Genomic DNA, 26,239 nt, shown 5'->3' with positions numbered 1-26,239 from the left:
TCTCCATATCCCCGCTGTCCTGCTGGCCTCCTCTGTCTCTCTCATCATCCCCATCAGACCAACGGGTGCCCCACTGCTTCCAGGGCTGGCATCTGGGGCTTTTGGCTGTACAGAGTCATTCCAAAGAGCTCACCAGTCCCGTTCTGCAGGAACAATCTGTGTTCCCTTCCTCTGCTCCTGTCAGAAAGCCCAACTCCTCCTGAAGGTGGCAGAGGGGTGTGGTGTGCAGTGACTCACCCGGGCATCCCCACGCCTTGGGCTGGGACGTTTATTTGCTTGAGTGCATTGTATCTTTTACCACATTTGTAACTATAGATTTTTTAAAAAAAACAAAACAGTAACCAGAAGTCCATTTTTGTAAACAGATTCTGTTTGGGCACCTCCTATTACTCATCTGGCTTCGTGTCATTCTTTTTTCCAGGCTGTGGTCTCTGTACTGCACTGAGTCAGACAGAAGTCCACAAGAGGGTTCTTTGAATTGCTAGTTTCCTCCCAGTGACTCTTGACTTGCAGCCAAAAAAGCAGGGCGTAGCATATTATTTTTTTTTCTTTTGAGCTAGACTGATTCATAGAAACTCCTTTAAAACGCAGTGTAAAGACACCACCCCACTGCACATCCTGACACAGCAGCAGAGGGAAAGTTATAACTCCCTGCAGGCAGGGCACTCCCTCCACTGCAGCACTTCAGGACTAAGGCAAAGCAAGCTCCCTCTTCTAAAGGTGCCACAACTAGCCCCACTACAGGGTAAGTCCTCTTCACAAAATCCTCTGCAGCTGCCTTCTACATTCAGCATTGTCTGCTCCTTTGATCTAACAGTTCTGACCTTCTCTTTTGCCTTGTTGCTCTGCTTGTCTATACCACTGAGTGCGACTCATTAACGGCAAATGCTTATGCCTTTATAATTTGCTTTGAAATCCTGCCACACATAGGGCTGAGGCCCCAATAGAAGGCACGATAGGGTCTCACTGCAACTGCACACCTCGTGAAGGTAACGCTATTCTTGCCAGTTGCCTTGAGGGTGTGGGGGGTGAGTGTGAGAGAGACACAGCGGAACTTTCTGTGCAGTGTGGAGCAAGGGAGTTGCTTGCCACATTTTTTTGCCATGACACATACACAAACTTTGGACTTGCGCGCAGGTCTCTGAAATCAGCGCTCCTAATTCGGATTTACACCAGCGGGACTCAGCTCAGACTCTTGCCTTTGCTTTTTTGTTCAGAATTTCCACGTGTCTGAGTGTGTCAAAGCTCTCTGCTTTTACTGCTGGCTTGCAAGTCAGTGGTTTTAAAAATAATCGAAAACGTAGGTCTTTAAAGGCACAAGGGTTGGCACAGCTCAAGTCAGAGCTGGGAGGGGCTTTCTCAGAATCCTAGCCAGTGTGAGTGAAGCTTACCAGAAGTTCTAACCGAAGACATATGAACAATGCAACTGCACGTTATGTCTTCTTGGCAGCCAGATCCCCAGGGCTGGGAGTGATGAGAATAAAAGCAAGGAAAACAAGGGAAGTGTTGAAAGCAAGAGGAGAGCTGCACAGGAAAGGTGGCCGGGATAACTGAGCTGAGCGGTCGGAGCCTATTGGAGGGCAGTAGAGCCTTGCAGAAACAGGCAAATTTCCCACTCAGCTCTCCTCCCACGCTCAGCACATTTCTCCAGCACTTCACTTGTTTTCCCTACAATGTGTTTCAAATCTGTGCTGCTCCCATTCGGTTCTCAGCCTGGCTGCGGCGTGTTGGCATTTAGCCATTGCAGTATACATTTGCCGTTGTCGTTGCCTTCCACCCTAGAGGCAGCTGCATTTCAGTGGTGGGTAAAGCAGCCGAGACAGAGAGTTGATAGAGCACCTACAGACCCTTCTGGGTGAAAAGTGCTGTCAGGGGTGTTGTTAATATTAAAATATATTTGAAAAAGTCTGCGGGAAGAAAACAATGGTGGAACGGCCTTTGGCTGGAGGGCCCTGGGACTCCCTGTAAAGGCACTTGTGAGAGCGGCTTTGTCTAGGCGCGCCCTATTTCAACATCTCTGTAAGGAGTATTTTAGACATGTGTCCGAGGGTGTCAAAGCTCTCTCATTTTATGGGCGGTTTGCAAGTGGATGGTTTTAAAAATAATTAAAACCTAGGTCGAGAGTTTCTTTTTCTGAACACATGGAGAGAAGGGCACAGCACAAGAAGGGCCTGAAGAAACGGGGCCAAGTCCATCCCCGGGGGGGGAGCGCCACTGGCCCATGAGGTGTCCCCCAGAGCAATCCAAGATGTTTGCCAAAAAGGGTTTCAAATCTGCCAGACTTATCTTTCTCCTCCCATCCAAACTTTTTATACAAAATGCCTGGGAGGTGGGGTGGGAAAGCCCTGAGACAGCAAAGACAGCTTTCCTGTGCTTAAATACAGGCTGTTTCCCTAGATCCAGAGGATGCAGAGCAGTCCTGCTCAGAGATGCACTGTTACATGCCACTGGAGTGATGGCCCAAAAGACTGCAGTAATGCCACCGCATGCTGTAGTGTCTTGGAGTCATTATTGTTTTTATTATACTGCTGTAATGCTTAGAAACCCCAACCAGCGTTGGGGCCCCTGTGTTCTCAGCATTAGACACAGCCAGTGCCTGCTCCAAAAATCTTACTGTCCAAACAGAAAACAAAAGGGGACTGGCCCATGACCAAGCTGGGGAGAGACCCTGGATCTCCTAAAAGTCAGCTGCGCCTATTACTACCTGAACAGCAGTCCCTCTTACAGGAGGCCCTCCAAAGCAAGGGAGTGCCAGTAAAAGAGGAATGAATCCTGCTTGGTTTACTTATTTGAGGGCTCCTCTAGGAGCCACCTCAACCTAGATTGCCCTGTTGGCTTTGTACGGTGTCTATATGGGAGCAGCATGTCAGGGGTGTCTGACCAGGGAACCTTCTGTTTGTACAATTTCAAGCCTCCTATGTGTAATGCCCCAACTGGAACTGAACCTGGGATTTCTGGAGCTTAATACAGGCAGCTCTACAGTCTGAGCTGAAAGGCAGCTGCCCCTTAGCTGAGGCTGGAGAGGAAACTCATTCTTTCTCTTTGTGAGTGGCCTCACGAAGTGGGACAGCGAACCACACCCAGAAGGACTGAGCCCTTCCCAGTGAAAAACCTGAGGGAGGTGGGCCCCACCGAGAATCCTTGGGTTCCGATCCCCGCCCACCCCGTGCCCTTGGACAGAGTGAACTGTGCATGCCAGGCCCTGTCTGCTTGTGTAGTACCCACTGGGCGTACCTTCAGGGCCCGCAGCTTGTTCCATTTGGAAGTGATCCAAGGGCGTGACCACAAAGCATAGTAGCTGCCTGCTGACTGGCGAGGGAGCACGGGCTCTGCTGCGAGAGCCTGAAGACAGACCCAGTTCAAGGAAATGAAATTCCCTGATTGGCTGCTTTGATATTTCAGGAAAGGCCCTGAGGCAGGAGGCTTGGGGGTGTGTCTGGCCAGCCACTGGGAGGATGCGTCCCAGCACAGGTAGCCAGCTGACCTCTGCTAAAGCTAGCCTGGTAACAAGAGCAGTGCGGGCGCAGCAGCAGCTTGGGCTAGCCACCCAGGTTTGGGTTGCCAGCTCTCCCAGTCCAAACGCCATTGCCACAGATGTGTCCTGTCCAGCCGGTGCGGGAGCTGGCAACTCTGTGTGGGCGTCAGGCTGGGCTGTGTTCAGAGGCTAGGTCAAATGGCCTCACTGTGTGCTGGCTCCAGCACAGCTCCTGGAAGTCTGTCTGCCCCTGCTGGGAGGCCACCTCCAGTTGCCCAGTAGACATATGTTTGGCTAAACTGAGCCAAAATAGTGGGGATCAGAGCTCAGGCTGCCCTTACCTTTGTCCAGGAGCCTGTTGCATGAGCCCCAGGCAGCACTGCTTGGCAGCCAGCCCCAACCCTCCTCCATATGTGTGCCTGAATTCCTCCATACTGAAGACAAGCAACCTCTGGGCTAACACTGCCTTCCCTCCCTCTGCCAGAGGTTTCCACGGGGCATGACAGCTTGAGGCCACATGCCTTATGTCTCCTGCTCTAAATTCCCTCTGCCGGCTGGGCACAAACTGTCCTCACACTGAGCACTGGACCTGGAGCACAGTGTGCTAAGGAACCGGAACAGGCACCCATGTGGGTGTTTTCTGCGATGGGCCACCTCCCGCCAGGCTGGGTGCCATTAACACTTTCTCAATAGCAGACACATTTGCTTTTATCTTAGTGCGACCTTGTGTCTGAGCAGTAACCAAAGACGGGGCAGGCCAGTGCTCTGAGAATTCCTTCGCGCCTTTCCTCTGTGCTTCTGTTCGCCTGCAAAGGACTAACGAGTGCCGGGAGGATCACAGGAACCAGTCTTCCCTCTTCGCCAGCACGGCAGCAGCACAGCGGCATGAGAGATGAAAAGCTGAGAGACTTTACCTTAGGGGCTCACTCCCCATCCCAGCATATGGAGATGGATTTCTAATTTTTTCAAGGATTGTCTCTGCAAGCCAAGTGCTCACAGAAACAAATGAAAGCACGCTGAACGAGTTGCTTCCTCAGACCGAACCCCACCAGGCCTGCTCACGTGAAGCACCCTGCAGAGGACAGCACATTCCAGGGCACCTGCTTTCCCACAATGCTTTGCTCCAAGACTACCTGTGGAAGCAGCAGCTGGGTGGGACTGCAGTTACTGGCAGGATTTCTACCCATTTCCAAGGGCTGTTTTGGAAAGTGCCCCATAGATCATGATCTTTAAGGTCAAAAGGGACCACTGGATTCAGCCTGTATATCACAGGACACCAACGCCACCCAGCGCTTGCTCGCAAAACCTAACAACCAAAATATTAGAGCCCACAAGAGACTAGACCATTGTGTGCCACAGGCAGAGAATAGGAGAGATCTGGGAGTATCAGCCCCCAAAGCCCCTGAAATAAGTCAGTGAGACCCAGATACACCTGTGACCCACACCCACATGCTGCAGAAGAAAGCACAAAGAGCCCCCAGTCACTACCATTATGACTTGGGGAAAAATTCCTTCCTAAACTCAGAGATGGCAAGCAAGTAGACCCTGAGTGTGTGAGCAAGAATCAGCAAGCCAAGCACCTGGGAGAATGCTCGGTGTCATCTCAGAGCCCACAGCTCGCTCTGCCCACTGTCCCGTCTCCAATCTGGGACACCTCAATGCTTCAGAGAAAGGAAGCCAAAAAAAAAAAATCCCCAAACTTGAACCCCTGCAGAATACACTGGAGGGAGGAAAGGAAAATCCCTGCCTGACCCCTCCTGGGCCACGTCTACACGTGCACGCTACTTTGAAGTAGCGGCGCCAACTTCGAAATAGTGCCCGTCACGGCTACACGTGTTGGGCGCGATTTCGAAGTTGAAATCGATGTTAGGTGGCGAGACGTCGAAGTCGCTAACCCCATGAGGGGATGGGAATAGCACCCTACTTCGAAGTTGAACGTTGAAGTAGGGCACGTGTAGACGATCCGCGTCCCGCAACATCGAAATAGCGGGGTCCGCCATGGCGGCCATCAGCTGAGGGGTTGAGAGACGCTCTCTGTCCAGCCCCTGCGGGGCTCTATGGTCACCGTGTGCAGCAGCCCTTAGCCCAGGGCTTTTGGCTGCTGCTGCGGCAGCTGGGGATCCATGCTGCATGCACAGGGTCTGCAACCAGTTGTCGGCTCTGTGGATCTTGTGTTGTTTAGTGCAACTGTGTCTGGGAGGGGCCCTTTAAGGGAGCGGCTTGCTGTTGAGTCCGCCCTGTGACCCTGTCTGCAGCTGTGCCTGACATCCCTATTTCGATGTGTGCTACTTTGGCGTGTAGACGTTCCCTCGCAGCACCTATTTCGATGTGTTGCTGCCCAACGTCGAAGTTGAACATCGACGTTGCCAGCCCTGGAGGACGTGTAGACATTATTCATCGAAATAGACTATTTCGATGTCGCTACATCGAAATAAGCTATTTCGATGTAGTGTACACGTGTAGACGTAGCCCTGGAGACCAGCTGAAATCCTGAAGCATGAGCTTTAGCAGTGTATGAGAAATGCAGCTGCTGTAGTGGCCAGCATGCAGAACACAGACTTCCATGATGCATTTGAACAATCCTCCCTGAAGCTGCAGCTTCATCCGCACTGCCTCTCTTGAAGAGGTTGCACCATCACAGCAGAGCAGAGAGCCTGCTGAGGGCTAAGTATACCCTACTCTATTTTGTTTCACTTCCATAGTAAAGAAAGCCGTAAGGCCAAGCTAAGAGGGTTCATTGTCCTCCCTTCCCCTCTGTTGCCCCAACCCAGCCCCACCCCCCTGGAGGGGGGGAGCTCAGCTGCAGCTGACGGGGGCGCGGTGAGCTTGTCAAGCTGAAGTCTGGAGTATTGCATTTTGCCCACCAAACAGAAAACACGGTGTCTTCGGCCGGGGAGGTAACAGCCCCACAGCAAAAGGCTAATGAGTCAGTTGAAGAGTGTTGAACCATGACATTCCTGGGCTACATGCAAAATCAATCGACTGTCCTTGTTCATACACGTTGCTTCCGTTTGCTGCCAGATCAATTGGGTGGATTCCATCATCCAGCTGTCCACACCTTGTTTTCTTTTCAAGCCACAGTGATAGCTCCTGGGAGGCCTCCCAGTGATTATTTTGGTGCTGTGCAGATGCACCTTCTGATTAGAGGGTGCACATGGTGAGTAACTTTTCTTCCCCACACTGCTCGCTCAGACCAAAGTCTGCTGGGACATTATTTAAGCAGCACCTTGGGAATCCAGAGGGCAAGGATTTGTCATTGCTGAGTTATGGCTGAGCTGCGCCTCACTCACAGGAGAGACAACACCTGGTGGAAGCGAGGGAGAGCAATCAGGCTGAGGGGACTGAAGGAAACACAAGCAGCTCCACAGTAACAGAGAGGAAGCCGTGCTAGTCTATATACTATCAAAACAAAAAGCAGTCAAGTAGCACTTTAAAGATTAGCAAAATGGTTTATTAGGTGAGCTTTCGTGCGACAGACCCGCTTCTTCAGACCATAGCCATACCAGAACAGACTCAATATTATAATATTGATATTATATTAATATTATTAATATTAATATAATATAATATAGTAATATTGAGTCTGTTCTGGTCTGGCTATGGTCTGAAGAAGCGGGTCTGTCGCACGAAAGCTCACCTAATAAACCATTTTGCTAGTCTTTAAAGTGCTACTTGACTGCTTTTTGTTTTGACAAGCAGCTCCAGGATTTGGTATGGCATGGCTGTCTTCTCTGGAACTCACACGCCATGCTGAAGTCAGCTGCTTTCCTGCTGGGAGTTTGTACCAGCCATCCAGGAGCAGAGCATTTGCCATGCTAATCACGCACATTAGGCGTTCTTTCCTGACCCTTGCGGCAATCAGTTCACCCCCTGTAAGAGGAGATCTAATTACCCTGTCACACATAAGTAGGTGTGTTGGTACTGTTCAGCTCTCCTACAGTCCCATAGCAGTTATGATCTCTTACACTGCATAAAGAGCACTGAGCTTGACTTTGTTCTCAGCTCAACAGCCGGTCATGACTCCATGTCCCCCTGATTCTCAGATTATGGACGGTTAGTAAAAAGAGAGAAAGAGAGCGACTGAACAGTGAGCAGTTTAACCAAGACCTCTCCACAGACCTCTTAGAAATAATCTGCACAGAAGCACAAGAAGCCGTACTGATGTTCTGGGCACAAAGAGAATTTGTGTCCTCATGTGCCGGAAGCGTGGGGCACTAGAACTGTGGGGAATGGGGGTCCCACAGCTCCCTGCTTTTAAAAGTCTGAGGGCAATGCCCATCCCCCTGTTTAAAAAGGGCATAGTAGCCTCAGGCAGTCTTGAAGCGGTGGGGGCAGGGTCCCCCATTTCTACACAGGTTCCAGCATGCCTGCTGCAGGGGCCCCCAAACTGCCCAAGGTCCATAGGTTAATCTGCCACTGAGTCTGTGGACTTCTGGGGGAGAGAGGCCATCCGGCCAGGACCCAGCATTGTCTCTCTCTCTCTCTCTCAATTCAGTTTCTCTAAAAAAAGGTTCACAAACAACTTCCCTACCATACCTACCATACCATGTTCCCTACTTTCCCCCTCTTTTAAAAGGGGAAAGGTTGGAGGGAAAGGCACAGCAGTGGACTCCTTGGCTAGTCATTCCTTTTAGCTAAGGCTACAATACAGAATCATGATCAGGAAGGTTTCACATTGTCTTTTGATAGCAGCATACTGGGATATAAAGGACAGTTTCATGGGATCATGTTTCAGATGGGTAGCCATGTCAGCCTGTAGCTTCACACATAACAAGCAGCCCTCTGGCTCCTTAGAGACTAACAAATTTATTAGCTCAAAAGCTGTTAGTGACTGTAAAACAGTTGATGTAATACATGCACTCTCTCTCTCTCTCTCTCTCTCACACACACACACACACACACACACACACACGGAGCCAAACTCCAATGCACTCACACAGATGGGCATGTATCACCTGCTCGAGTGAAGCTCCCTGCAGTGCACAGTGCACATAAAAATATTTAAAAAAAAATGCAAGCAGCAAAGCTCACCCACACCCACAGAGAAGTCACGCTAAATGCAGACACAAGCAGACTCACAGAGACACATGCAGAGAAATAAACGCGTGCGCGCACACACACACACACACATACACACACAGAGCGCATCCAGCCCATCCACTGGACACATCTAAACCTGCACTTTTCTCTCTCTCTTCCTTTTCATTGTGTCATGGCACATTCCAGGCTCTCACAACCATTTTACCGTTTTCATTAACCAGTTTTCGGAATGTATGGAAATCCTGAGGCTTGTTAACGTGGTGAGGTGCATATACCCTCCCCCCGGTTCCCACACACACACTTCCAGAGCTCCCTCAAAGTACCAGAGTGGAACATCTTATTATTACTAATCAGTACACCACTGAAACATTTCTGTGGCTCCCATTCACTCTTGTTTCCTTCACTCCCTCCCTAATCACTCTCCTTCTCCTTTTCAGCCCACAGCCCCTCCCTTTCTCCACAGCATTTTCCTCCAGCAGCAGCTACTGGAAACTTGCTAGCCCTCAAGCAGCTCTCTCATGCCCTCTCTTTTTCCAAGAGAGCTTTGGTGTTTCTTTTGAGGTTGCCTCACATGGGTTAGTGCTCCAAGGCTTTTCTTCCTGAGAAAATGCCAGTTTCTCAGTGCTTGCCTTCAGTACTGAGAGGTTTACCCACTCTCAGATGAATCATAGGCATCACACAGAGGAAAAACCCTGTCAGATCATCTTTGCTATTCCTCCTCCTACAGGACTGTTCCCCAGAGTCATTCCCCAGGGCTTTGTCCAGTCCAGTTATAAGTGACTCAAGTAATGGGGCTTCCACCACTTCCAGTAACAGACCTCACTATTAGAAAATGTTTCCTCATCCCCTGCCAAAATATTCTGTTTGCTCAATTTCATTCCATTACTCTTAGTTATAGCTCCTTGGGCCAGCCTCCTGCAATTCCTCTCTTGCCTTTCCTTTTACACCCATCTGATACTTGGAAGTGGTTAGCATATGCCTGCTAGTTATTGTAGGGCCAAGCTGTGCACTGAGTAAGGCCGTTTAATCGTACCCCTTAAACCAAAGTCTCCATAAGCACACACAGGTTTACTCTGCTAGAAGATCTGACAGTCACTCACATCTTAATTAAAGGCACCTCATTTGCAAATTGAAACAGACTGCTGAATCCAAAGTAGACTCTTGAAGCCTTGTTTGGGCATGCTACCTTCACAAAATGTGTCAACAGCGCCTCTGGCCTTATTTAGATATCGAAGAAGTGGCCCAGGCTTTTGTAATCTGCAGGCATCAGTTCTGTAGGATCAAATAATCATCTCACTATGGCAAGATGCCCTTTGCATCATGGCATCATGAACATTGAGTCCATCCATTGTGAGACCTGCCTGACAAAACTGCGACTGTCCATGTGGTGCTCGGATATTACATAAACCTACAGCAAGCCTTTGGTGCAGCTCTATGAATCTGTGATTGGTGATGCACTCAGCTGAGCCACAGGATAGTGGTGATACCATAAACAGAATTGCCCTGTGAAGACCTGTTTTATTGTTCAGGTAATTTGCTGGTGCCACAGCCGTTCATTCGTGCCAGCTGTAGCGTGGCACATGCAGTATTTTTCTCTCCTGCTATAGCCTCCTTGCCCTTCGCCTTTGTTACCAAATGATCCTAGCCCTGATTTATGCCATTGTCTCTGGTATCTGTCCTTTTGTCCGCACTCATTCTAAGGCAGCAACTGGCACTGGCTGAAAATTTCCATTTAGCCAGAAAGTTGGGTTTGAACCAAATGACTTTTTTCCCCTTGAAAAGTGTATGCTGTCTGCGGGTGACTACTTTTATTAGGGGAAAAAATCCGATCTGGTGGCCTTCCTGCCTTAAATGGTCATATAGCCGTGCTGTGGGCTATGACCCAACCACCCTGTTCTCCCCAGAAGCTGCAGCACAAGAGCTAGCAAAGCGGTCCCCCCAGGGACAGTGCTTGCAGAAGTGATGAGAAATGCTGTCGGAATAGATGCCAGTGTTCTTTATTAGTACTGCTACGCACGGCTAGCGTTCTCTCCCTCCATGATCTTGCGGAAGCAGAGTGGAGGGAGCTCTCAATCTACTACCCCCACTACTAAGTCTCTCTTCCACCTCAAGCCATCCAATGTGAGTGCCAGCCAGGTTAGTTCAGGTCCTCTCTTTTCAAGCCTGGCATCTTCCTGTAAAGGTTTTACCCCTTCTCCTAACCCCGGGGACTAACAGCAGGTCCACACTACAGCAGAAGGTGGACACAATTCTAGCTACGTTAATTATGTAGCTAGAGCCGACGTACCTTAATTGAGGCCTCCACTAAGGGAGGTCGACAGGCACATGTGCTCCCTTTGACTTCCCTGACTCCTATCGGGCTGCAGGAGAACTGGTGCTGACACAGGTGCCCTGTAAGTTCAATTTAGCGCATCCCTACTAGATGCGATAAACTGAACCTCAGAAGATCGACCGCAGCAGGGTCGATCTTCCCTGTAGCCTGTACCCTGATTTCCCATGGTAAAAGGGCCACAGGAGGCTGCCGCGGGGCTTACAGAGCATTCCACAGGCCATTGCTCCAGGGCAGGACACCTCCATGGCTCTCAAGCTGCAGCATGGGGCAGGACAGGGACACAGAGCAATTGCAGTGCTCGGCAAATTGCAGTTTTGAGTTCTTTGGGCTGAGACAGTGGAACGCTGGCAACTTCAGGACAGCTGCGACTGACTCACCGCCCAATAAAAAGCCTGGTAACTCTAATTCCAGCTGCAACGAAGTGGGGGAAAGGAGGCGAAGGCTAGGTAGGCAACAAGTGCTGTTGCTTGAGTGATGAGATCCCACGCTGCTGACAAGAACACATGCCTCACACCAGCAGAACGCTAAGGAGAAGAAAAGCATGCATGGCATGGTCAGAAATGGCAGACCTGTTACCTTGCTCTGCCTTATCTCTGAGCTCAATTGGGGTTGTTCTTTAATGTGCACTGAATGGGCCAAAGGCACAGTGACTAGAGAGAATGGTCATGCTTTCAAGCAGAAAGACTCAAAGCCAAGCTATGAATCGACATTCCCTGAGGAGCTCACATGAGGTAGCCTGGACAGTGAGAGTGGCCATTGTACCGGGGAAAGAGGAACACCCAAAGTGACCTAAGCAGGACTGCGTATGAGCAGCATGCTGGCTGGGAGTAGGACTGCTCAGAAAAAGAGAATTCACAACTAATGAAAAAGGAAAATTCCAATATCGACTTTTGTTTGTTTGCTGGTATTATTTTCAGGGGGGTGGGTTGGGTTAGTTGTTGTTTTTCATTTTGGGTGAACCATTTTTATAACAGGAAGGTTTGTGTGTTAGTTATTTTCTACATTTTAAAAAAGAAACATTGAAAAATGAGCGTTCTGCTCAGCTTGGTCAGATTACAATTTAAAAAAATTGTTTCCATTTTTTAAAAAATATGTCCTTTAACAATTATCAACTTAAAAAAAAACCCTTTTCCCCCAAAAATAGTTTTAAATGGCATTTTCCAATGAAAAATATTTTGTTGGGGAGAAAAAGAAAGGTGAAGACCTCCAGTTACGAGCTTCCTATGAGTTGCAGCGGTAAAGAAAACCACCATAGTTTGGCACACAGAGTCCTCACATCAGGGGGCAGGGAAGCTATGATGTCTCATAGCTAAACACTTGTGAATCCATGTTCTCTTTAGCTGAGTCAGCTTCAGTACCAAACCACAGGGAATCCAGATGCCAGATTATTAAAGGTGCTGGAGGATCCCATTTACAGCCTGATTTGCAAAAGTGCTGAACACCCAGCAGCTACCATGCAGCTCCCCACTTCTGAAAATCCTGAAATATAAGAAACTTGCTAGGGTAATCCAAGGGCACAAGCACACCGTGACAAACTGAGACAGACTATTAGGACCCATTTTCTATTAGTCGGATCTGTTGGCTGTGGAAGAAGCTCTCAAGAGAAGTGGTGGAAGCCCCATGGGTTGAGAGCTTCCAAACAGGACAGTACAAAGCACAGATGTTTACAGTGCAGACAAATCTTGCTTGGCAGAGAGATCACGTCATTCTCCAATTTCTGCAGCTCTGGGGTTTCCTGTTAGGTATTAACTAACGACAGTTTTGGACAAACAGCAAACAAGCGGGAAAGCTTGGCAGCCCCAAGAGCTGTGGGAGAATTGTATCATCACAGTCCAAATGCCACCAAGTCATCTTTGAAAGCAGCTCTCTCGCACACAAGGCTGCAGTTAGGCAAATGGGAAGGAGTGGGGAAGATGGAGTGAATGAGTAACACATGGCATTTGTGTGACTCTGCGAAGTCTTTCTCTATGACAAACATTAATTAACAAGGTGACTGCAGGATGATATTGCATTGTCATTGTTCCCCATCCAGAAAGCTCCAGCTGGATTCTTCATCTGACTCACCTGGCCCAGAATAACAGCAAATATGAGGCAGGTGTTTGTCATTGCTCTCACCTAGTAATGAGAGGGAGGGCAGGAATTTAACCCTCGCATTTTCAGGTGCAGTATCTTGGTATAGCTTCACTATGGGGAAGGGCAACACTGCCACTGTTGATCTTACAGAATTCAGTTTAGCCTGCCTGTTAGAGACGCACTAAATCCAGCTCACAGGGCACCCTCGTCGGCACTGGTGCACCTGTTCCTTATGAGGAGTAAAAGAAATCAGTGAGAGCTTTCGTTCATGTTAGCTTCCTGCACTGGAAACAGCGTGGGAGCTCAAATTAAGGTACTTTCACTTCAGCTATGTAATTAATATAGCTGGAGTTGCATATCTTAATTCACCCTTCCCCTTTAGAGCAGACCTAGCCATAGACTAAAGGACCCAACAAGTTTTTGCTGCCTATTATTTCTGTGACTCTAATTACAAAATAGTGATAAGCACCCTGTCAGTGGTTTGATTTGAAATTCTATTGCTTTCCACTTGCCACTTTCGTACAGGAGGCGTGAGTCTGCTCTCAATATCAGGCCTATGCTCCTTTGATTTCATTAGTTCAGAAAAGAAAACAGGCACCTTGGTTAAATGACACCATCCAAACCCACCACCGCTAGTCCCTAAAATCTCTCTTCTTTTTAAATCACATATTCACCGCAGATGAGAAGCACCCCAGGATGTCAGTGTTCTCTTTGCTGCATGCAGGAGAATAAGACAAAGGAATCAGATGCACTAAATGTAAAGGGGGTCTTAAGGCGGTAGTGTGTTGAGCAGATTTCCTTGAGTGTAAAAGGCAATCAGCAGCAGCCCTCACTACAAACCAATGTCTGGGGGATTTTCTGTTGTTTTTCATAAAAGGAAACTGCAACACTTCCCATTTTAGGAATGGAAGATCTGAGCAAAGCACTGACTCCAGCACTTCTTAGCATAGGCGTAAAAATGCCTGCAGGGATACATGAGCAGGATTCACCATTGTATTTGGCCCCTAGGTTGGATCATTAGGTTCCCCAGCCTCTGCAAGGTACTGATGGGGAGTGCGCCATAAATGCTTATTTCCACCCCCCATTGACTCCAGTTATCCCATCTTCCACCGTACCAGATCTGACCCTTAAGCCACTAAGGCAGTAGGTAGTTTTCTCTCCCTCCCCGACCCCAGAACAGCCTAGTGGTGCTTCTGTCCTGGTAGTCTCTCTTAGCAAAACAGATCAGACCACTGTCCTGCATCATCCCAGATTCCCTACAACAATGCCCAGAACTGATGTGTCTGAGGAAGAGAAACCTCTGCCCCAACCAACGCCAAACACACTGGATAATGCGGTGCTGTAAGGTGAGGGATCAGGAAAAGAAAATCTTTCCTGATGTTCCTGATGTGTGTCCTGGCACATGGAACTGGAATATATGACTTTATTCTCCACAGCTCCTCATCTTATTAAGGGGTCAGGCATATATTCAGCCTATTTTAAATAATTACCCACCACATTTTCAAAACCCCACAAGACCGACTACAGTGCCTCTCTCACATGCTCAGTGATTTGCTTGGGGATGGGTGGGGTTGTTACCAGTATTTTTAGATGCATTCTTCAGCACCCGGCCAATGTATCTGAGGCAGGATTAGAACATGCCTGGTTACTTTCTGGCATGTACATACAGGTTTGATGTAACAATGTTCTCCCTTCCAGCACCCACCTTGATTTTCTTCTCTAATGCTTTTTTTTTTTTCCCTTTAGACTCATCTGCACTTGAGGACCCACCACACACAGACTGAGAAGCCAAGATGTTGGTGCTACTGGCTGGTATTTTTGTGGTGCACATTGCCACTGTGATCATGCTGTTTGTCTCCACCATTGCCAACGTAAGTCATGCTGCTAAGATAGTGCGGTTGTAGCAATGTCAGTCACTGTGCAGCTTGAAAACTTGTCTTTCCCTCTCACAGAAGCCGAAAGTATTACCTCACCCGTCTTGTCTCTCTGAATACAAGACAGGCTGCTGGTGCCAAAAACTGACCCTGCTGCAGTGAGAACCCCACATACCGCTCAAAGGTTCCAGCGTAGGGCTCCCAGTCTACAGATTTAGGGAACACAGCAGCACATACTAGCCAATGGGATCAGGGGCCCTGCCACCAGGGGAGCATCAGAAACATGGGCACCCCATCTCCACCAGGCAAGCACTGGGTGAGGAGGGGACTTCTAAGCCTGATCCTAGACAGCAGCACTGGGCTTCAAAGGAAGTCCCAGCACCTGGACCCCAAGCTGTGGCCTGGGACTAGAGGAGCTCTGGCTTCCTGACATGGCCTCACGGGCCAGACTGAGGGAGCTCTCACTCCTTGCTGTGGCCCCAGGACCCTGGGAGGCCAGATGACAGTGCTTTTCCAGTCTTGGGGCTGTACTAGGTAAAGGGCAACAGAAAGGAGCAAGTGAGGAGAGTAGAGAATGGGGTGGGACCATGGGTGGATCTGGAGCAGGGCCATGGCGGGGAAGGGAGTAGAATGATGTGGAGCTGTGTGGGGAGTCACAGACAGAAAGGGAGGGGTGAGACGGTAGGCAGATATGAGGTGCCCCTTTCCCCCATTTGATCTGGCCCATGGCTCCAGGAACCCTTAATCGGCCTCTGAGGGAGTAGGACACCATCTTTCAGTAAATAATAATGTGCACAGGAACTTCTCAGAAAATAAATGAAGCCTGATTCATGCTGTTACTCCAATTTTATGATGGGGCAACTCCTTCAAATTAACGCATCTTGGAAAAGAACAAGCCACTTTAATTTAGGTGCCAACCCAACAACAGAAAGATTTCTAGTCCTGAACTCAAACAAACAGAGGCAGCTTCAAGGTCAGGCTTCCACTCCCATAATTTGTAGTAGGAATTGCAAACACCTGTACACACCCTACTCAAGAACTTGTTGAGCAAGTGAAATTAATGGAAAATAGTTTGGAGCTCAAATTTATCATCCAATCTGCCAAACTGTCTGTTGTATAATTATAGGGGAGTACTGGTCTGTTTCTGAAATTAAAGAGAGTGTTCTTACAAGTTCTTTGAGCAAAACTAAATACAGTTATTGGTAGCAGTCATGATCATCTAATTGTCAAAACACTGCACATAACACAAATAAGGTCTGATCCCTACCCAAACCAAAAGCACTTTGCAGAACAGAAATATGCAGCAGATCTATAAACGTACTACAAAATGGCAACATCTGAAAAGGTCCCACCCCAAACAGTGAAGATGGACTAGTCCAGTTCATATCACATTGCATGGCACAAGATGGCATCTCATTTAAAAGAATAAAGAAAGATGATTTGGCTAATATGTTACCTGATTGGCTGAACCAGTTTTACATGCTTCAAGATTAATTGGTCCCATCTATGTAGAAGAAATTGGTATCGTAAGTTGGCCAAATTCTGCCCTCTGCTACCGTCATGTAGTATCACAGAAGTCAGCTGGGCTGTGTGACTGTGCATTATGGCAGGGTGCATTTTCTCACTTGCTCTCAGATCACCGACCTTTTGTGTCATTAAAATCATAGGTCAAAATTAAGATGTTATTGCAAAACGAGGAGAAAGATTTGTTATGTCACACATGCACCTCATCTCCTACCAAGCAGGCAGCCAAATACAAATTCAAATACATTGAAATTCCCCAGATTACACAGAGCATGTGATCCAACAGCACATACATATGGCACAATAGGACCATGTATTGCTGGGGACTTAGGACTGTAAATTTTTGGGCCAATGGCCAAGTAACTTGCAGCATTGTGAATACCAGAAGATTCCCAGGAGAGAGTTTCTGGAGCTGGAAAGAGCTGCTAAAAACTCCACATGGTGTCTGAGTGCTGCTGTTGAAGTTTTTATTCCCAACATGCTCTTACTCCCCAAAGCAAAAAGGAAAATTATTGTTATTGCAGTGAATATTATTTTAAAAAAATAAGGTTTGTTAAGGAAAAACATTCTCACACCAGTGCAAACCGGTGTGGCATTATGCCCTCTGTCCTGTCCTACCAGAGGAAACTAATACTTCCTCTAGTCAGAAAACCTACTGGAAAAGCCCAGTGCTCCAGCTTGTTGAGTATACTGTCTCCAATAATTGTTTATTCATTGTTCAAAAGAGAGCACAAACTCCAGCGTGCAATCCTGTATCACAAGGAGAAGTTTTTAACACCACCAGCTGAAGAGGCTAGACCCCATAGGAAGCAGCTGGCTCCTTCCTTTAGCAATTGTATCCTATCCAGTGCCACTGCAGATTATTATTTATATTGCATTAGTGGGTGGTGCTAGGCAATATACAGGCATGCAATAGAATAACAACCCCTGCTTACAAAATCAGAGGTCATTTTAAGTTAGATGTTTGTATACGGGTTGAACCGCTCTGAATCTAACGCACTCGTCTGGCAACATCCGGAATCTGGCATAATTTTAGTTACCTGGACGACCACTTATCAAGAGTGTGGCCAAGTTTCCCATGGTTCCATAATATTTGATTTGAGCCACCAGTCCTGGCTCTCAGTGTTCTGTGCTGTTATTTAGCTGTAATACACCCCTAACTGTCCTCTACAAGCCCAGTAAGCAATGGAAGCGTTGATAATGTGCTGGACAATACTGATCTCCCATCATCCAGCAAATTCTGTTATCCGGAACTGGTCAGGTCCCATGGGCGCTGGATGAGAGAAGTTCAACCTGTACTGAACTCCAGAATGAACACTCCACACCCCTCCAACCCCACTTTACAGTAGAAGGGAGGCAAAGGGGCAGACCACACTTTTATAGGGGCCAGCTCCATTTTAAACTTCATAACCAGATACACAGTGAACTTTCCTGTCTTTCAGAGACTTCACCTGCACAGGTGGCATCTCAGTCATCTATGTAATACAGACCTTGGTCCTGTGCCTTAGTTTATGTTGCCCCCTCGTGGCAGTCTCTGTCTGAACATTATTCTGGAGCTCCCAAATCACATTTAAAAGCCTGAACTTGGAAACCAAGAGGGAAGACATGGAGCTAAAAAAGCACAAGAAACCCAGTGAACTCTCAGTTTATCCTGCCTTCTGGTGGTCTAGAGCAGCAGTTCTCAAACTGTGGGTTGGGACCCCAAAGTGGGTCCAGACCCCCTATGAATGGGGTTGCCAGGGTTGTCTTAGATATGCTGGGACCTGGGGGGATGAAGCCTGAGCCCCACTGCCCAGGGCCAAAGCCAAAGCCCCAGGACTTAGGTTGGAGGCCCCTGGCCTGGGGCTGAAGCCTTTATGCATTAGCTTTGCCCCTGCTGCCCAGAAACCTGAGGCTCTGGCTTTGGCCCCCACACCCAGGGCAGTGAAGCTTGGGCAGGTTCAGGCTTTGATTCACCACTGTGGGGTTATGCAGTAATTTTTATTGTCAGAAGAGGGTTGTGACACAATGAATAGTAACAGAGAAATAGCTGTGTTAGTCTATATTCAATCAAAACTAAAAAGCAGTCCAGTAGCTCTTTACAGACTAACAAAGTCTGAAGAAGTGGGTCTATCTCACGAAAGCTCACCACCTAATACATTATTTTGTTAGTCTTTAAAGTGCTAGTGGACTGCTTTTTTGTTGTGACACAATGGCCGTGTCTACACGTGCCCCAAACTTTGAAATGGCCATGCAAATGGCCATTTCGAAGTTTACTAATGAAGCGCTGAAATGCATATTCAGCGCTTCATTAGAATGCGGGCGGCAGCAGCGCTTCGAAATTGATGCGCCTTGCCGCCGCGCGTCACGTCCAGATGGGGCTCCTTTTCGAAAGGGCCCTGCCTACTTCGAAGTCCCCTTATTCCCATGAGCTGATGGGAATAAGGGGACTTCGAAGTAGGCGGGGTCCTTTCGAAAAGGAGCCCCGTCTGGACGCGCCGCACGGCGGCAAGGCGCGTCAATTTCGAAGCGCTGCTGCCGCCCGCATTCTAATGAAGCGCTGAATATGCATTTCAGCGCTTCATTAGTAAACTTCGAAATGGCCATTTGCATGGCCATTTCGAAGTTTGGGGCACGTGTAGACGTAGCCAATGAAGTTTGAGACTCCCTAGTCTAGGGAGGCTGGCACAGCAGAACTAGCCAGGAATATACCGCCGCTCTTAGTAGAATGTTGACACAAACAACTGCAGCCAAAAAAGGGGTAGGTTATCTAATGACAGGATGTTAAGAGATATTTTAAAAACTGTGCAAAGATACATTTGGAGCCTAAAGCTCCCAAAGGGGAACATCAGAATAATGACAAACTCAAAGCTTCAAGCTTTACTGTGATGCTCCTGCCACATCACAGCTTCTGGCTAATTGCCACCTTCAGTCAAGCGTCCAACTATTCTGATTCACACAGGACACTTCCATGTGTGATTAAGCTGTGCTGCATGCCCCATTTGCAGGACACCAAAACTGCTCCCAAATGCTTTCAGAGCCAACACAGCAGCAGCATGTCTAAGCACCCACAGTGCAGATGAGCAGCTAGAAAAGGCTGTATGCAAAAGAGATGTGAAGGCTCCTTTTATGCCCTCTGCAGACAATCTCCTCCCACCCACCCCATAGCATATGTGTTTTACTCTGATTATCTTAGCTGCCTTAGCTAAAGATATAGATGAGTGGCTATGAAATTATCCAGTGCTTTCCAAAAGTTATCCAATATTCACCCAGTGACTTCATGTGACTGTGAGTTCCACTGGTTAAATATTTTAATATTCTGTTTGTCTTAAGTCTACTGCCTTTTAATTCCATTGAGTGATCCCTTATTGTCACATTACACAGCAGGATACAAAGGAACCAAAGATCAATTTTTCATTTGTAATTGTGTATTTTTGTATTTATGTAATTGAGTCCTCCTGCCTAAAAAGCAAACAAAAAACCCCAAAAACAAACAAAAAAGAACAACTCTTCTTCCATCTAGACTAAATATCTCAGGTCTTCCAAATCTCTTACCCCAGACTACTTTAGATCTTCACTGAGTTCCATGCACGCAGTGAAGGTTTTATCACTAACGCTTCCAACAGCCATTGTCCTTCTTAGGCCAGATCAGCTGAGAGGCTGGAACAACCATGGTCAGAATGGTCAAGAGCAACAAGATTGATGTGACTCTTTGTTCCATTTCAGGTCTGGATGGCAGGTGACACATTCTCTTCAGGACTCTGGCTAAACTGCACTGCAGGGCACTGCAATCAAGTTGCATTCAATACCGAAGATATGCGTAAGATATATTTTCTTTAGATCGTGCTATGACCTCTATAGTTTGAAGTCCTGTCATACGTTGTGGTACTGATAGTGTCTTGACATAACACTCTTTCCCCCCTCCCCAACCTTCTGTATTGCCAGCTTCCCTCAAGGCGGTGCAAGCTTTCATGATCCTGGCTATCATCTTCTCCGTCGTCTCACTGGTCACATTTGTGGTGCAGCTCTTCACCATGGAGAAAGGAAAACGCTTCTACGTCACTGGAGCCATCATGCTCCTGTGCTGTAAGTCCAGACTCTGCATCGCATTGCTAAATGGCTTAAAAATGTGTGTGCATGTGTAGGCAACACACACCCCTTTCCCTCCCTCGCCCCTATGTGGCAGCTGCTGGAACCACCAGTCAAGTGACCTTGGAGGCCAGGTGATTGATCTGTGAGCTGAATCCCATAGGGAGAAGCAGTATCCACAGCCAGGCACTACAGGGAAAGGGTGTTGCTTTCCGGGAAGGAAGCCTGAGGGTAAGGGGGAGGTGATTTGGGGACATCCAAACCTTTAAACTGTGCCTCCCTACTATAGGGTTACCATATTCAAACTTTCAAAAACGAGGACACTCCTGAGAGGGAGTGTCTCTGTATCAGCGTTTATCCACTCGCCTTGTATTAATGTACTATATACTATGTCCTGTTTTTGAAAGTTCAAATGTGGTAAACCTATCCTACTATCAATGTGTACAGTTGTGGGGAGAGGCAAAACCTCTCTATTTTCCCCAAAGTTGGCCCATGCTTATACAGCTGGCTGAAAAAGTGCCCCTCAAAACTTTTTCAACCAAAAATGGTTGTTTCCTAAAAGGATTTTTTAAATGTCTTCATGTGATATTTTCTACCTTTATGCTGAAAAACAGAAAATCAAAACACTTCATAAAAAAATCAGTTAAAAAAAATATTTTGGAGAAGGGACAGGACCAAAACATTTCCTGGTTTTCATTTACACAAAACACCAAACAAAGCAGAAAATTTCCATTAATGTTTCTGGGAAAAAACAAAATGATTAAATTTCTTTTGGAAATAATTACCATTTTCAGACTAGCTCTTACACACAGACACACGTTATAGATCTGTGCAATCATCTCCACTACTGCACCAGGGGAATTTTATTAGGATCAGTGGAAGTTGCAAGTGTACACCAGCTGAAATACCAACTGCTTTGGTTTCCCTCCTTCTGGATTCAACAGGCCCAACTAGCCAGGTGCCCCTGCCCTGCCCCACCCATGATCCAGCTCCTTCCCAGCTCTGTCTATCAAAATCTCTGAAGGTTTTAGCACTGACTCCACTGTGAGACAGACAGGCTTGTTCTTCACAACCCAAACCAAACAATCCCAGAGTATCTTGCTCCACCACTCAGTAAAATTCCAAATGGTTGTTTCAGGACCACTGTCACCGCTTTGGTTATTCACAATGCATGGTCTGGAGCACAACAGGGTCTTTTCATGAAAGAACAGGGATCAGCAATAATGTTTTCAAATTTCCAGCACTATCAGGTGATAAGAGTGGATCATCTTGTCCTGCTCCCCCATCCCTAATACCTTTGGCTTTCAATCCTCCAGAGCTCCCCGAGATTCCCAATATAACTGTTGTTCTTGGTGGCCATAGGTTAGTAGAGTCCAAACCTCTCTTCTCTGACACCCTCGAGACATGACTGGTGCCAGACAAGAGAATTTGCTGAACTATGGAAAGTCAATATTGTCCAGCACATTACCAACACCTCCACTGCTTACTGGGCTCTTAGAAGACAGTTAGGGGTAAATTACAGCCAAATAGCACAGAACACTGAAAGCCAGGACTGGTACCTGTAAACAAACTTTATGGGATCACAGGAAACTTGGCCACACCCATAATAAATTGTTGTCTGCCTAACTCAATTCATGACAGATTATGGATGTTGCTGGATGAGAGAGTTCCAGATTAGAGAGGTTCAGCTTGTACAGATGACAGTCATTAGCTGGAAGGCTTTATTGGAGGGGAGGACTGGGGAAAGAAAATGGGTTTGAGGGAACCCAGTTGTTTGAACTGTTAAATTGTTGAATTGCTTTTGCACCCCTGAGAGTGACTAGAACAGTCAGTAGATAAATGATTACTACCAAGTTGGCAAGCCCAGAAACGTCATCCACTTTTTCCCGCTTTCGCTCTGTTTTCACTGAGTGCATTATGTTTATGTGGTTTTGCAATTTTTTCAAAAAATGAACAGCCTGTGCGAGGAGCCCTAGTATTCGTGTGAAACCCCACCGTAACAAACCCCAGAGTTCATGTAAGAGCGCACAGCAAACAAGTGTGTGCAGCCCCACTCCTGAGTGATCTGCCCAACAGCACCCTAGCTACTACAGCTTCAGTATTATTGAGGGAGCCAAGAGCAATACACCAGCAGGCCTGCTGATGGGAGGGTGGGACCAAAGGGGGCAGGTGCCCCGGGGCCCGGCGAGTCAAAAGCTCCTGGGAATACTGGCCGCTGCTCCTGTAGGAGCACCAGTGGCCAGAGCCCTGGGCCCTTTAAATCCCTGCTGGAATGCTGCATGGCGCTCTCTGGGCAGCTCTGAGGGCTGAGGAGGAGGAGCTGCAGCATGAAGAGCTGGCTGCCTCCAGCCTTACCCTTGCCACCTGAAGCCCCACCCCTTCTGGGAGCACAGTCCCCCTGCAACTTTGCCCAGGGGCTTGGCAAGTCTGTTGACCTCCCTGTTCACCAGCAGCTAAATTTTTATACCATTCCCCACAACTCTGGAATCTGAGGCTGTGGCTAGACGATTGTTGCCATTTTGGGATACAAATGTATAGGAACTCCGGGGCTGACCACCGCACTCAAAGCAGAGTGCCTATTTCGAGCATGGTATGCTGCTTCCACTCCCCCTCCTCATGAGAGGGGTAGTGGAAGCCTCAAAATAGCCTCTTATTCCAAACGTTGGTGCCATTTGAATGGCCCTGAGTTTGAAATAAGATAACTCAAAATATCTTATGCAATTTGCACTGCACAAGTCACATACGTTATTTCGAGTTACGGCTAAGTGTAGCCGTAGCCTGAGTACGTACAGAGTGCAACCTTAGCATACCTCCGGCTGTACTCCGGAAAAACCTTCCAGTAACAATCCAGGACATACTGCTCCCGTGCTCATAAGAAATCCTATGACCAAAAACTAGCTTATGGTGCCCAGGAGCAACCCAACAGCAACGCACAGTTGTGGGTTCCCCCAAATCTACCAGTAGTAAACATAAAGGCACCAGCTTCCATCTGATGTCCTGCAGTGATTTACATTTTCAAATTCCTTCCAATTCTTTCTCTCCTCCACCCCCAGGGTTGTTCATTTTGATTGCTGTCTCCATCTACACCGCCCGATTCCCACAGTACTTCACAGCGTCTAAAGGCCACCATGGCTACTCCTTCATACTGGCCTGGATCTGCTTTTGCTTCAGCTTCATCATTGGCATCCTCTACCTTGTCCTTAGAAAGAAATAAAGCTGACGGGAGTTCAAGGAGTAGGGGGAGGGGTAGAAATAGGAGATGGGGAACATGAGGAAACACACCACTGGAAGAACTGTTTGGCCAACGAGACCAAAACACGCCCACCACAAATGAATCCACCAAAGAGCAAGAAACAGCCCCAATCCAGCAAGCACCTCCTGGATGCAAGGGCCCTGAGATTACAGACAAACCTCTCAGTCACCTGATGCTTCTCTCCTTCCTTGCCAAGTTGGACTGTGCGTTAAAGAACCACCTCATCACCAATTTGGCAGCACACCAAGGAAATGAGTGCTGCATCTTCCTTCCCCCCATTCCCCCTTTCTCCCTCGCATGCATTATGGATGGGGTATTGTGGGATAAGATGTTTTGCCAATGAGAACAATGGACAGGCCTTTTGTTACATTTTTATAAAGATTAAAAATATTATACCTGGAAACAGCCCAACTAGATTAACATTCAAGTTTAAAAAAAATGTTGTAACAGCAAATGTATTGCCATCCTGTTTCCTACTTAAGGAGACTAATTTCCATACATAAATCAGGGAAAGAGGTGGCATGAGAGCCGGAGGCATACAGGAAGGGAGGAGAGAGGGAAGGAAGGAGGCAGGCAAGGATCGTCTTAACAGAGAATGCAGTGAGAGCTCAGTGGTACGTATCCCAGAGAGTGGTCGGGGTGCCTCTCCACTAGAGTTGCCTGTGTATCTCTGTAACGCTGCAGCAGGAGGAGGATCTCAGGGAGTCCCTATGAAGCTATCAACAGCCAGCTTTGTGATGCATGTGCTCTGTAAGCTGTGGGACCAAGGGGGCTATCCGATCTGATTACTGAGGCAGCAGGCTTAGGCTTGTGGGCTCTCACTGTTCAGCCCTGAACTGGGTTTTTATAGATATACTCTGGCAATAGGTTCCCCACCCCCACCCCCTCGTTGCAGCCTAGGATTGGGCCACACAGTGACACTGTGAGCCACCTCAAAGCAAAAAAGGCATCTGATGACAGAAGAAACAAGGCCTGGTGGTTAAAGTGGAAAAATCTGAGGATCAGGAATCCGGCATTCTATTCCCAGCTCTGTCGTGCAACCTACGTGTGACTATGGCATTCCACCCATAAATTGATACTAATTAGCCCTACCTCTCAGAGGCATTGAGAGGCTTCATTAATTAATGCCTGTATAATGAAATCCTCACAGGACAGGCTGCATGGGAAAGAATAGCACGGTTGGGCGGTAATTGCAGGAGTAGAGTTACTCACTGTCTGCATCAGAGTATCCAATCCTAACAATTCTGCCCCTCTGAAGAGCTTCAGTAGTAAGTGGTGATTGCTAGAGGCAGGACTCACTGTCGTCCTGCCCGCAAACTAGAGCTCGGTGGCAACCAGAAATTCCTGGGTGCAGCGTTAGTATGGACAGTATTTCCTCTCATGCTTTCTCTATGTTCTCTTTCCGTATAAATTTTGTTAATTCGTTGGACGTATTCTAGTACTGTACTTGGCTGTTTCTTTGACAGAGTAAGTGTTTATTTCTATACAGTCATTGTAAATATTTTGATACAAATGTTTTAGCTTTAGGGACATTAAATAAATTCCAATTACCTTTATTTTACATCGTTTTGCTTTTTTTTTTTTAAAAAAAAAGGGTGGCAGCATTGAGATGGTTAATGAAGGTGCTGCTCTTGCTGCCAAACCAAAGCTCACTCTGTTATGATGCTGCAAGACTTCTGCATGGTTGCTGGTGCAGATTATAGGATTTCTCTATGGGTGTGAGCCAGGCTATTCTCTTAGGTTCTCTACAACTCAGGCAGATGCTGCTGAACTTGGTTCTGATTGGTTCCCATCTTCAAACTTTCTTCATTGCCATGAGAACTGCTGACTTAGCTGCAAAAGCTGAGATACGCCCACAGTCCCAGGATTCCAGAAGCTCAGGCCCAAGGCCCCATTTTCTATACCTCCATCACACCCTGCGCATGAGTAGGACCCACTTCCAACACCAGCATCATAAAGATTTACTGTGTACTTCTTTATTTCGGGAGCTGTGCAAGATGCCTGCCTTCTCCTCTTTCAACTTCTATCATTTAATAATGCATGGACAGGTCTAGAATGCGAGATCAGAATTAAAATTTCCTCACCTCAGCACACCGGGGATGTGATCCCCTGAGGGGTGCTCAGCAACCTTTTCTCCCCCCCTGTTCACAATCAGGCCCATGGACTGCCATTTTGATTGACAGTGTTGCCTATCAAATTAGCCACCTAGTTAGAATGGCACATACTCACCAAGGAGACCTAGGGTGAAACATCACTATGGGGTATGGAAACCAACTGGAAGGCATACTTGTGTGGTGACCAGGGGTACAGAGGCTTTTCTCACCCCCAAGACAAGTTCCCTTAGCCCTGCAGTGCCTCATTCTGAAGCATGCCTGGGAGGAGGCCCTGCCAAACCAAACCAGGAGTCTGCCCCTTCTAGCTCTGAGCTAATTCCCTGCAACTCAACCTGAATAGGCTCAACACCTTTAAAAGGGGAAGACCAGGTCCAGAGCAGGGGAGGGCTGCCAGGTGTTGTGGTACTTGAAGCCTACAGAAGGCGATGTGGAAAACCACAAAAGCTACCCTGTTTGGTTTGTTGTTCTGAGTTTCGGGCTTGGAAC

General features: G+C 47.6%; 1 protein-coding gene across 2 annotated transcripts; it reads left to right on the top strand.

The window, feature by feature from the left end:
* Positions 1-610: 610 nt before the first annotated feature.
* EMP1 (epithelial membrane protein 1) lies at positions 611-25,195 on the top strand. 2 transcript variants are annotated; one of them, XM_075010742.1, is made up of 5 exons: positions 611-745; positions 14,667-14,791; positions 20,024-20,117; positions 20,243-20,383; positions 23,440-25,195. In XM_075010742.1, exons 2-5 carry the CDS (start codon positions 14,714-14,716, stop codon positions 23,598-23,600), a joined length of 474 nt encoding a protein of 157 aa, XP_074866843.1. In that variant the 5' UTR covers positions 611-745; positions 14,667-14,713; the 3' UTR covers positions 23,601-25,195. The 2 variants fall into 2 exon arrangements, with proteins under 2 accessions (XP_074866843.1, XP_074866846.1); XM_075010745.1 differs by lacking the exon at positions 611-745 and adding an exon at positions 6,302-6,632.
* Positions 25,196-26,239: the final 1,044 nt, after the last annotated feature.

This window comes from Carettochelys insculpta, chromosome 1 (assembly GCF_033958435.1).
Source record: "Carettochelys insculpta isolate YL-2023 chromosome 1, ASM3395843v1, whole genome shotgun sequence".
NCBI classification, from domain to species: domain Eukaryota; kingdom Metazoa; phylum Chordata; order Testudines; family Carettochelyidae; genus Carettochelys; species Carettochelys insculpta.
The sequence above is the reverse complement of the archived record's forward strand: the minus strand, read 5'-3'. Positions and strand labels throughout refer to the sequence as shown.

What these genes read in the sequence shown, in the direction of transcription:
- EMP1 (XM_075010742.1), top strand. Translation starts at nt 14,714, where the DNA reads ATGTTGGTGCTACTGGCTGGTATTTTTGTGGTGCACATTGCCACTGTG. An exon ending in ATTCAATACCGAAGATATGC is followed by an intron (nt 20,118 to 20,242) that starts GTAAGATATATT and finishes CTGTATTGCCAG; the next exon opens with CTTCCCTCAAGGCGGTGCAA. An exon ending in AGCCATCATGCTCCTGTGCT is followed by an intron (nt 20,384 to 23,439) that starts GTAAGTCCAGAC and finishes CTCCACCCCCAG; the next exon opens with GGTTGTTCATTTTGATTGCT.